A 12,290-nucleotide genomic window follows, 5' to 3' on the forward strand; every position below is an offset into this window, starting at 1 on the left:
CCTGGCCCCATGCTGGGATCCTCATCCATCCATCCATCCATCCATCCATCCATCCATCCATCCATCCATCCATCCATCCATCCATCCATCCATCCATCCATCCATCCATCCATCCATCCATCCATCCATCCATCCATCCATCCAATCCCGCGGTGAATCCACGGACAGTTCGTCCGTCCCGGCCGGGCCGCTGGAAAACTACAACTCCCGTAATGACTCGCGCGCGGCGGGCGCGGCCACCTCTCCGCGGCGGCGGGGGGAGGGGACGGCGCGCTGCCCTGGCGTGGCCGGCGGCGCGGCCCCTCCTCCCCCCTGTGCCGTGTGTCGGATTCGGGCTCCCGCCCGTCGCCATTTAGCGCGGAGGCGTCGCCGCGGCGGCTGCGCTCGGTCCTGCGCGCCGGCCACCACCCGCTCTCGGCTCGGCGGCCTCGGCGGCTCCGGGCCGCGGCAGCAGCAGCAGGAGAAGAAGGAGCGGCGGCGGCAGCAGGAGGAGGAGGAGGGTTTCCGGCTCCGCGCGAGGCGGCCGCGGCTGTTGGAGGGAGCGCGGCCGGGCCGCGCGGGCGGTGGCTGCGCCTGCCGGGCGGGGGAGAGGCCGCGGCCGCCATGGGCGCCCCGGTGAGGCTGGGCTGAGCCCCCGGGACCCCTTTCCCCGCCCTGGGCCTGCCCGGGCCTCTCCCGCTCGGTGCGAGTGACTGAGCGCGGCCGCTTCCTTGGCGTGCGGGGCCTGCGCCCCGCTCCCTCCCCTCCCGGCCCCGCGCTCTGTTTCCATCGCCGGGGGGAACCAGCCGGGCGCGGCACCGGCGTCTCCCCGCCTGGGGGCCCCCCCAGGTGCTCGGGGTTTCCCTCCTCTCGCCGCCCCCCGCTCCCTCCCAGCGCCCCGTGTCGGCTCCCGGTGCTCCATGTCGGCCCCGCTGCCCGGCTCCCCGCTGCAGGATGGATGCAGACGCTGACCGGGGATCCACCCCGCCGGCCCAGCCTCCCCGCTCCGCCGCCAGGAGCCCTTGGGACCCTCCTCTGTTGCAGCTGCAACGGCAGCCGCGGCCGGGCGCGCTCCCCGCTCAGTGACCGGCCCTTCCCACGCCCGCCGCCGCCGCCGCCCCGCCACCGCCGCGCTCCCCCGGGGCACCATGTCGGGGAGCGCCCAGGGCAGCAGCGACCCGGGCAGCGGCGCCCCGGCCCCGCGCTTCCTGGTGCCGCCGCCACCGCCGCCCAAGAACGGCTCCAGCTCGGACAGCTCCATCGGGGAGAAGCTGGGAGCCGCCGACCACGGAGCCCCCGGCGCCGGTGGGTCGGGCGGCGGACCGGGGAACGGAGGCCGCAGTGAGGAGTACCGGCGGCGCCGCCACACCATGGACAAGGACAGCCGAGGGGCGGCAGCCACCGAGCACCGCTTCTTCCGCCGGAGCGTGATCTGCGACTCCAACGCCACGGCCTTGGAGCTGCCCAGCCTGCAGCCCGCAGCGCCCTCGGCCCCTGTCTCGGGAGGCAGCGCGGCCCCCTTGGTGTCCCCTCCCGAGGAAGCCGGCAGGACGCCTTGCACCACTGTCAGCGCCGCCCAAGCCCCCTCGCTGCTGCAGCAGCCGCCGCCGCCCGCCGCGCTCCCCCTCGAAGGACAGGCTGCTCAGGAGCCCCCGGCCGCCAAGGATGCCGCCCCGCTGCTGCCCAAGGAGGAGGAGGGGGACGAGGCAACTGCGCTACCCCCTACCAGTTCGGCTGGCAGCCTGTCAGCTGCCAGCCGGGAATTTGAGGAGCGGAGAGCACAGCAGGAAGACATCGAGGAGCTGGAGACCAAGGCAGTGGGGATCTCCCCGGATGGCCGGTTTCTGAAGTTTGACATCGAGATTGGAAGAGGTTCTTTCAAAACTGTATATAAAGGACTGGATACGGAAACCACTGTGGAAGTTGCCTGGTGCGAGCTACAGGTAAAATAAATAAACAAAATCAGTGAATTACCAGAGCACAGTCACTCTCCCAGGTGCTGGGCTCTCTGCTTCAAGGAGGTAAAACCCATCAGCTCGAGGTCTGCCTAATTCAGAAGGAGCTGCAGAGCTTACCTGAGGCAGCCCTTTGGAAGAAAGGTGCAGCTTTTCCTTGGAGTCAGTTTGCCTTTTAATTATTTTAAATACTGTGCTCTCTGAAGAGCGTTTAGGTTTATCATCGTAAAATGTGCTACAGTTGCCTTCAAAAGGTAGCTTGGAGGATTGTAAAAATACTTGTGTACAGCTTGGAGGCCGAGGGAAAATGTGTCAGTGAATGTCAGCTTGAGCTAGACTTGGTTTTTCAGAATTTGTTTAGGTGTTATAGGAAAAATTATGAAAGTGTTAATTTCACAGACACTTTGTATGTTGTGGCAGTGGATTCCTGCAAGAGGTAACTAAAATATATACAAGGCATGTAGTGTGTTGCACCATTTAGTTTTCCAAAGCTGTATTTTTTCATTCAAAGTTCTCGGATTCACATTTGTTAGTAGGCACAAAGAAAGAAAGAAATTATTTTCTTCCTGAAGCTCTAAAAGACCACCCTGAAGTTAAACCTTTCTGAATGACTGGTGGGTTAAACTGGGCTAAGTCCCTGCTCTTTTACCAAGTTTGTAGCCTGAGCAGAGTCAGAGTTCTGTGGAAGCCCAGTCTGACCATGGCAGGAACAGCGTTAGTTCCATGTGAGTCAGAGCTTGTATAACCCAGACGCAGGTTGCTGTGCAACAACCTTAAAAGAGGTGGGGAGAGCTTGGAGTACCAGGAACGAAAACCTGGTGTAGTAGTTTGGTCTCAAAGCCTCAGCATGAAGTGAAAAGGTTCATGTTGGGTTGTTTGGTTTTTTTTTTTTAGTTTTGGATTTTGGTAAAGACGGGCTCCTGTCCTACATCTTTATTATTGCTTATGTTCCCATTCAATGCAGAAAAAAGAGCATGAGGATCAAAGTCTTTGTAGGGTTTTTAGGCAGTTCACAAGTGATTGACCGCAGTAACTGCACCAAAACTTTCTCAAAAGCAATTTTATATCTGTTCCAGTTAAGCTGAGGGAAGTAAGAGATTTCTTGATTTGTGTTCATATTTGCCTTTGAATGATTGCTCAAGCATTCTACCAGCATCTTGGTTCACTGTGGTATTGCCATTATTCTGTGCTTATTGACTGGAAGAAAGTTTCCAGTTTTCTTTGTGGCCCTTAAGCGTGCCCCACTCCTCCATGCTAACCAAGCACTTACTGTGGGGGTATCTTTGAGCATTAATATTAAATTAAAAGGGAAACCATCAAGTGCTGGGCTCTGCTGAAGCTTTACTTGTGTGATGTGAACTGTGAGGATATCAGAAATTTACCAAATGATAGGACTTTCATTTTAAATTTTAATGTTTGCAGTTTCCAAGTTCTCTGAAAACTGTTTCTATCTTCACACTTTACTTACTTACCAGAAACTGATGTCAGCTTGGGATCAGTGGCTTTTCACTAATGTTGCCTCTGTTGAAGTGTCTTAATCATCAGTGGTACCATGTGGACAAACTCTCTTAAGAAGGACCATCTTTGAAGGAATTTAATAAAGAAGCTAATTTTTAAGGGCCATGTTGTTGGGCTTTCAATTGATTGAAGAATTTAAAATGACAGGTTGCAAAAAGCGTGAATGAAAATATTTGTAAGGGGGGGATAGTTGATGTTTTGCTCAGAGATTACCTGCATTCCTTACAGGAGTGTCTTGTGGGTTAAATTATTCCAAGGGCTGTAGCTTGCCTCTCATAAGGAGGCCATGTACAAAGTGACAAGTTTGAAACAACAATGTAAATTTTGTAGCTGTTAAAAGTATTTGCTGAAGGACGTAGACTCTACTTTAAGTCCTGTTTTGTTTGTGTCCGGAAAGAAAAGGAAGAACTTTGTATTTATTGGTATATTCTCCTCTTTCTCTAGGAAAATATTATTGTTGACAGGCTGGTATTTGTTACAATGATTTGTATCAAAACACAATCTGCATTCACAAAGATGGACTCAAACTTCAGTGTTGTTGGTTTTCCAGAATGCAATTGTTTGAGGATTGGTGAACCTTTACAGCATAATTATTTTATTAGGGAAATGTGAATGATGCTCTTCCATGCTGTATTACAGTAACCATAACTAAATGGTGGTTACCTTTAATTGTCCTGACATAATGTTCCTCACCAGCAGCAGAGCTTTTCTCCTGTGTTCATGCAGGTGTAGCATCCGACATGTCCCACCTCCCAAGGTGTTCTAAACAACACTGCTGAAGATTTTGTGATGGTCTCTGTCAGAATGACTTTCTAATGCTGAATAATGCACCTATACCTCATTTTTATATGTATGTTCTGTAGCAGTAAAGACAAAAACCTGATTCTATCAATCTGCTTCCTTTCAGAGGAAGTTTGGAGGCTGTGTTTGAAATGCAGCTTGTGTTCTCAAGTTGTTGGTGATACTCTGGAGAATATTGCTCTATATCCCTAAGGCTCTGGAACTGCCTTGTAATTCCCTTCTGCTTGATGTATGGAACTGTGGAGGAATAGGAGGAAGACCTGAAATTCCCTGGGTTACCAAATGATGTTCTTGGTGTCTCCAGCAAGCCAAGGTCCTGGCCAAGGCTCTGGTTTTCCTTGATCTGTGGAAGATGGGTCAGATTTGCTGAATGACAAAAACCCAACCCAGGTGTGACTGATACTTACTTCATGACCTTTTTGTATGAAGCAAATTGTAACTGAACCTACGTTAGATATTGGGTGTAGGTGTTTCCATGTGATTTATTTGCCCTGCTGTGACTGAGTGTAGTGGAGCTGTGAAGAGCTCAGCAGCAACAGCAGCTGCTCTGTGCTGGTGCTTGGCTTCAGCTGCTGCAGGGAGATTGTTCATGTAGTGTCAGCCTTCAAATACTTCTGTTCCCCTTGTATATACTCATCCCAACCCTAGTTATTCTGAGTCAAGTGTGCCTCCTACTGTTGTCATTAACACATCTCATAAATTGAGTGAAATAGTAGGTAGTGTTACTGCTTAAATGGTCTTTAAATACATAGAAGTTGTCAAAAGAAGTAACTGCTGCTGTTTTCTGTTTTAATTTAAAATAATTGTGCTCCTGGTTAGTCTTTCTGCATTGCTTTTGAGCAGTGAGTCGTTTGTCACCTCTGCACAGTTCAGGTAACACTGTGGCTAAAATGTGATGCCTTCCCCTGCAGCATTAAGTTTATCTATGCAAAGTTACACTCCTATGCCAGGAGTACCAAGTGTCACAGAGATGACTGTAAAAGCCAGATCTTAGTGCTGCTGTGTCATCCCTCTGAGTCCCTGTTTGAGTTGGTTTTGTATCAAGATTGTCATTTAGCTTCTGATTTACAGAACAGTACAGGGTCATGCAGTCGGCTGCTGGACTGCAGAATCTTCTATCTAGAATTATTATTCTGGGTTATGTCATTCAAATTAGTAACTTTCCAAGTATGAACGTGTGCTTGATGGTGTGAAGGTAAATTGGGCTGGTTTTTCTACTGTGTATTTGTCAGGCATTTGAAGATTTATCTTCTTTCATTTGGACAGTGTGTTCCCTTAAAGGAAGCATGATCCGTAAACTGTTATTAGAAAGATATTTTCATTGGCTGAAAATCCCTTCCTGGTAAACTGTGTGCATTGGAGAACAGCAGTGCTGGTCTGGTGTGTGCCATGTCCCTCCTGTGCGCTGTGACAGAAAGGGTGGGTTGGTCAGAGAGATGATAAAATTCGCCAGTGTTGTGTTGTGATACGTCACTTCTCCGTTCTTACTCTGCCCTCAGTGCAGTATCACTCAGGTTATTGGGCTTAATGTGTGAGCTGCTGAAGGAGAAAAGGAGCTGGATGGGTCTCCTTGAACAACGTGGAGCTCTGGGGGCAAGAAATCGGCTGGACAGGTGGAAACAGTGCAGGAAGAGTTTCTACTGTTACTGCTTGGCGAGGAAACCGAGTGTGAATTCGGTTACCTTTAGTTCTAAGTGACGAGTAATAAATTGGTGTTGGTTACACTTGTGCAACTCTGTTGCAGATGTTTAACTACAGGCCAAGTGCAGTGTAGAAACACTCCGGTTCACAGATGAGTTTTCTTTACACAGGTAGTAGCACTGAAAAACGAGAACAAGCAAAATGCTGAATGTGAACCATGAGCTTCTCTAGTACACTCTGGTAAAAATGATAATGCAACTGCTTGTCACTTTGTTACAGGAAGCAGGGGGGTACTAAATAATATTTCCATCTGTCAGAATTTTTCTAACAATGTTAAAACTTAAAAAGTGCAGGAAATTGCTTGGGTATGATGTATATCTTCAGTTTTAGTGACACTTCAGATTTAACTGTGCCTATCTTTATCTCCTAGACTTAAAGCCATATTTAATAGTGATTTTTAGATCAGCAGACAACAGTGGAATGCAGTTTCTATACTCTGGAGTAAAGACTCCACTGCAGGCTGACCATGATAAATATCAGCTTGCTGAAGTCAGTGTATGATCCTTAAAATTCTCTTTGCTTTCTGGACTGGTTGAGCCGAGGGTGTTTCAGAAGCTGCACATTCAAGTCTGACAACCAAAAAAGGTCTTGTATCACATAACTGTGGCATCCTGTAGTGTTTTTTTTTTAAAGCTGGTTGCATATTGCTCACTGGGAGGCCTGGCTGCAGCGGGGCTGGCTCTGATGCACAATCGTGTAGCTTCATTAAAGTGAAATGGAAAACCAGATCGTGACCTTTCTGCAGCGAGAGGAGGCCGTGGAGTGTGTACCTGAAACTCGCTGTCAAGTGCTATTGGAAAAAGATTACGTTCTGCTGGTTCTGGAGAAACAGCACCCTGAAACAAATACACTTCATTTGAAAGCTCTGTGGTTAGTCCTGAATATTTAACACGTGTTTTATAAGACTTATGCTGGAAGATCTCTTCTCCCAGGCACTCAGCAATAGGACAAGGGGGCACGGGCTCAAGCTCTGCCAGGGGAAATTGAAGTTGGAGATAAGGAAAAAAATTCTTTCCAGATAGAGTAATCAGGCATTGGAATGAGCTGCCCAGAGGGGTGGTGGATTCCCCATCCCTGGGGGATTTTAAACAGAGATTGGCCGTGGCACTGAGTGCCATGATCTGGTAAAGGGACTGGAGTTGGACCAAGGGTTGGACTTGATGATCTTGGAGGTCCTTTCCAATCCAATCAATTCTATGATTCTATGATCTGAGTTCAAGTACAATGCAGTAGGGTGCTCCCATGCCTACCCTGTAATTCATATCAGTGTTTATAATACTTTACTAGTCTGTGAGCACAATCACATGTGGCTGCAGCAGCAGAGGTGGCTGGGATTGAATCTGTGTCTCCTGTTCGTGGCTCCTGCTGGGCCAGATACACAGGTGTCACAAATGTAGATTAAACAAGGTTTGTGCCAGTCTGTGAACATCCTGTTGTCCTTAGCTCTTCTGTTTTCAGCTCTACAAATTCCAAAATACTCAAAGTAAAAAGCTCTAAACCCAGAAGTGCAGGATGGATTTACAGTTCTTTCAGGTTACACTGGATTTCCAAGTGTTTTGAGGTGTGTGGACACAAGAAGCTTGAAATTTTGGGCAGTAAAGTCTAAATTTTCGTTGTGTTTCCATGTCATAGGGTAGAACAAGTTAGTGGTACTTAATGGCTTCAAATCTCTGATGTGAAAGTTTCTCCTTGGCTACAGAACAAACCCCAGCATATTCCTGAGTGTTTGTGCTGTAATTGATACAATTGACAACTTGATAAATGATATGGGAAAGGAGCCAGACTAATTACCTGCAGAAGTATAAACAGTGGTCAGGCTCCCTCAGACTTGACAAAGGTGACCCTGAAAGAGAGAAGGGAGCTTTAAAGTACATTCTGGAGCTGCAGCTGTTAGGAGGGCTCTGCTTAGGAAAATAATCTTACCTCAAAGGGATATCACTTTTGGAGGTGGCTGTGGTTCAGTTTGTAACTGGCTGGTTGTGAGGCAATAAATATAATCGGATAAGGACATTCTGAAAATGCAGCATTTCTTAGGGAAATAAACAGGCTCTTATTTGTCAGTTCATGTGGGTTTGAGAGGTGCAGAATTAAATGTTTTACATGAGATTTGTTTTGGGCTGTTGTGGTTTAAAACACTTTACTTCACAACTAAACTTTTGAGAGCTAAGGAAAAGTATCAGGACTATGATTTTTTTAAAGGGAAAAAACCCCCACCTGATAAAAGCTGCCTGGAGACATCCTGTATGGAGTCCTTTGAGAGCTGTCTGGCAGAGTAATAAATAAAACAAGCAGTAATAGATCTGTGGTGTCTCCATGGCTGCAGCGCAGTTTCAGTACCTTTGGTCAGCAACATCCCTCTGGGCCATACACTCTTTTTCCTATTTTGTCATTGCTGGTTTTGTTTCATGCAGCAGCTCTTTAAACATCCCAATCCTGACTGCCCCCCACCTTCTCCGTGCTGCATGTGACAGAGTTTGTGTGAGCAGTGGCAGCCTTGGTGCTTCCTGTCATGCATCTCCTCAGAAACTCATTTCCTGTAAAGATTACCAATCTTTTTTTGAGATTGCTAATTTGTTCTTTTCAAGTCTGGGTTGACTTGTAATAAAAGTTGAGCATTTCTCTGTTTTAGCCTTTAAGTTCACATTTTGAAGTTTGTCTTAGTCTACATAATGGATGTAACATTTGGGATGTAAGAAGGATAATAGATATCCTGTAAGCTTGCAGTGCTTCTGCAGCTGGGCAGAGGACTTGGCAGAGCATGTGTTTGTGTGGTTTTTTTTTTAAATGACAGATGTTAGAAAGTTACTGGTTTTGACTCTTAAAACTTTAGATAATGATACCATGGCTTCAGCCTGATCATGATGTGTGTACACCATGTCTGGAAAAACACTCTTCCAGATTAGTTGGAACAATTTCTATTCTAAATAGCAGGATTTGTAGCGCTGAAAATCGATTTCTTGGAGTAGTCGAAGGCTTTTATCTAACATGAACCATCTGCAAATCTTTTCAAGTCTAGTGTTTAAATTTGTGTCCAGATGAAGGAGACTGACTTCATAAGAAGCTGCTCACAGTCCCTAGGACTGTCTTGTAGCTTTTGACAGTCATTTAGGGTAAGTACTGAACCTTAAACAGTGTTGGAATATTTTTTGGTCAAGATACTACAGGTATCCTCCTTTCTACCCTATTTCCAGCTTCCTCAATATATTTGCAAATTGTCATACCAGCACTTCTCAATGTGTGGTTTTGGTTGTCTTTGTTCCCCTTGGTAGAGCTGGAGGAAAGGAAGAGATGACTGGGACTGAATCTGTGCCTCACTAGAGGTTATCTTTGGGAGAGGAAGCTGCTCGCTTCTTGTCTTGTGGGCACAATGTGCAGAATCCTCTTTAACTCCAGGCAGCACAGGATAAACTGTGTTCCTGATGTTCTGTGCTGTCCTCTTGACCCAAAGGCAGATCTGTGCAGCAAGATCATCACAGGTGTTGCCAAATCCTTCTTTTCTAGTAAGTCAGAATAAAGTGTGTAGGATGGAGTGCAGTGACCAAAACCAGATTCAGTTCTCAAACATCCTTCTGAACTTCATCTCAGTTGTCATTTTCATCTGGTGTTGGCAGGTGTGTTGCACAAACCCAGATTATTCTGCAGCACTTCGAGATGTGCCTGGGGAATTCCAGGCAGTAGCACTGGGTTATTCTGCCTGGATCATAAGCAACGTAACATGCTCTGTTTATTTTTCGGCAAAGGAAAATTGATAAAAATTGTACTGGTGGTGTTACTGTATCGTGGCCTTCCAACAGCCATGTAAGGATTAATATATATCCAAACTAGTAAGGAGTTTTCACAAGATTAACTCATTCTAAAACATTCAGAGGGACAAACTGCTGAATTTGTGTTTGTCATTTTAAGTCTAAGAAGAATCTTTGGGAGTGCTGCCTGTATACTCAGAATCTAGAAATCCTCCAGAAAGTTTGTTGCACACTTGGTAGCCATCTATCTACCTTGTAACTAACCTATCCCTGAGTTTCCAAAATGATGTGTCAGTGACACTGGAATGAGTGTGTTTTAATATAGAGGTTGCCTTTCTTTTTGGTGCTCTGTGTGCCTGAAATGTGATTTTGAAGTCATTTGGTTCATCTGTTGGCCATATCAGCAATTTATGGGCAGCAGTTCCCTGAAGTGTCTGTTCTCAGGACAGGACCACTGGGGTGCATTTCTGGTCTTCTGTTTCCCAGGTGTTTAGCAGGACTCCTCCTACCCCGTTACTATGAGATTAAAACACAGAGAAACCTTTGGCACCCACATCACGAGCTGTATTTGAGCCACCATCCAGAGTGGTTCTGATCCTGTTTCCTCTGTTAAATATGCAGAACCTCTCAATAGCTCTCCACTGAACTTCTGCTTTAGTAAGATGGCAGGTGGTGTGGAAAATAAGCTTTATTAGACCCCTTATGTGAGGTAGAAGCTCTTGTTGTTTCTGTTTAGCTGTTCTGGACCATCCTTTCCATCTGAATGTTTCAGCCATTTCTAATTTCATTGCATCAGTAGTGGAAGACAGTGGGTTCTGGTAGCAGGTTTGAGATAGCAACAGAAAACAGAAAACTGGTAATGGAAAAACCCAATTATGTGATTGAGTTTGTTGCCACCATTTAAAAGATTTTGTAAAGGAGTCCTGATCTCTGTGTGTAACTGGGGCAAATCTCAAACAACTGTGCTGAGCTCAGTGAAGGTACAAAGCTGATAGCAGCAGTTCTGTGCATTTTGTCGGGTTTTGGCCAGTTAATGGAGTCTCATGATAGTTTAAAACTATCCAAGTGATGGGGTTACCCATTTTTTCCTGGGCATTTTCCTCTCTTAGGGTAAACTGTGCCTTGTCTCTTTTTTGCTGATTGTTGCTGGCAAGTTCATGACCCTGGTCTGAATGTTTTTTGGCTGCTGCTATCCTGGGATAGACTAATGATATACAAACAATAACCCACAAATATTGCTATTAAAAGCTTCAGCAGTCCAGGCTGATTATCTTAAGGATCTGCAAATCTGTGTGCAGTTATGTAATGTGCATCTGTTAATGGCACTTTCTGAACTGTTAGCAGATTTTGCTTAAATGTTGCAAAATGTTGCCGTGTCTGTTTTCAAATCTGCTTCTTTAAAATGAGACTTTTATTCTTACAAGTATCTTCCAATATAGAGCTATATTTGGTTTGTCTCATGCTTTATTCAGCTGCTTATGGTGTGCTTTCATTTGGGAAATGTAGGTTGTGTATCTGTGCAAGAATGCAAGATGCAAAGTTAGTGTGCTCTGGTTTGTTGTGGCTGATCTGGACTCAGTCTGAGTCCCCTTTAAAGAAAAAATGTGCTGAGACAACTTGATTGGAGAGTTCTTGAAGCAGTTTGTTCAGATAAGTGTCCTGCAGTAAGAAATACTGTCTGAAAGGTGAATGATACATTATTTTTTGAATATTGCCCTCTGTGGATTAGACAAGTACAGATTGACAGTGTGTGGAATGCTCTTTGAGGGCGTTTTCTGTTTGCATTTGTCACCCTTTGCGGCTCAGCATTGTTGGGTTTGTCAGGAACAGTGTGCTCAAAGTGGAGAAACTGCAGAAATGTCTCATGCAAAAATAAGACTTTAAGTTTAGTTTTAGAATGTTCTTTTTTCCTGTGGCTTTCTCTACTTCCTTTATGTGCAGCTTGAGCTCCTTTCTGCAGACTCAAAAGCAGAATTGCCTTTTAGCTTATCTGTGCCTGGGGGGTGGTGCTGAATTAAACACAGCACTTCAGTTTGACATTTTTTTGCCTCTTGATGGCAACTGTGAGCCAGTCAAGGTGATGGCATAATTTCTGCTGCTGATCTCATTGTACAAGCCTGAACATCTCTGAGAGGTTCAGTATTCACCCTTGGGAACAGAAAAAAAGATGAAGAGCTCTGGGGTGCTACTGAAGACAGGAATGCAGTACGAGAGTGCGTTGTGCCTGTTCTGTACCTGGAGATCTGTCATAAGGTGTCTTGAACACTCAGGTTTCCTTCAGGCATTTTACTGCAACTGAATGTGACTGAATGTAAGATTATAACACTTCAAACAGGAAAAATAGCCAGTTGCCTTGGCTATATCTTGGCCCTATGGTTCAGTAAGTGTTTTTCTTCCTTCCACCCAGCATGAAATCTTACCTCTCAAATTTGGGTGAATCCTAGAAAACTTACCAGAATTGGAGTTTGATTTATTGGTGTTGGAGACTCTCAAATCTGTTACTTCTGTTGACTTTAAGTGGTTTCTTTTAAGAAACTTTGAGATTTGAAGAGGCATTTACAAGGTAAAAGTGAGGAATAGCAAAAACCCCTGT

At 46.1% G+C, this 12,290-nt stretch overlaps 1 protein-coding gene across 5 annotated transcripts in view; it reads left to right on the forward strand.

Annotated features, from left to right (window-relative positions):
* The first annotated feature begins 318 nt into the window (after window positions 1–318).
* The window catches only part of WNK1 (WNK lysine deficient protein kinase 1), a 106,058-nt gene continuing 94,086 nt past the window's right edge, over window positions 319–12,290 (forward strand). For 3 of the 5 annotated variants that reach the window (XM_071551228.1, XM_071551229.1, XM_071551230.1), the window contains exon 1: window positions 319–1,922. In XM_071551228.1, coding sequence (XP_071407329.1) covers window positions 1,128–1,922 — 795 coding nt within the window. In that variant the 5' untranslated portion in view covers window positions 319–1,127. The remainder of the gene's footprint in view (window positions 1,923–12,290) is intronic. The other 2 variants (XM_071551232.1, XM_071551233.1) reach the window with 1 other exon arrangement.

This window comes from Pithys albifrons, chromosome 3 (assembly GCF_047495875.1).
Source record: "Pithys albifrons albifrons isolate INPA30051 chromosome 3, PitAlb_v1, whole genome shotgun sequence".
Lineage (NCBI taxonomy): Eukaryota > Metazoa > Chordata > Aves > Passeriformes > Thamnophilidae > Pithys > Pithys albifrons.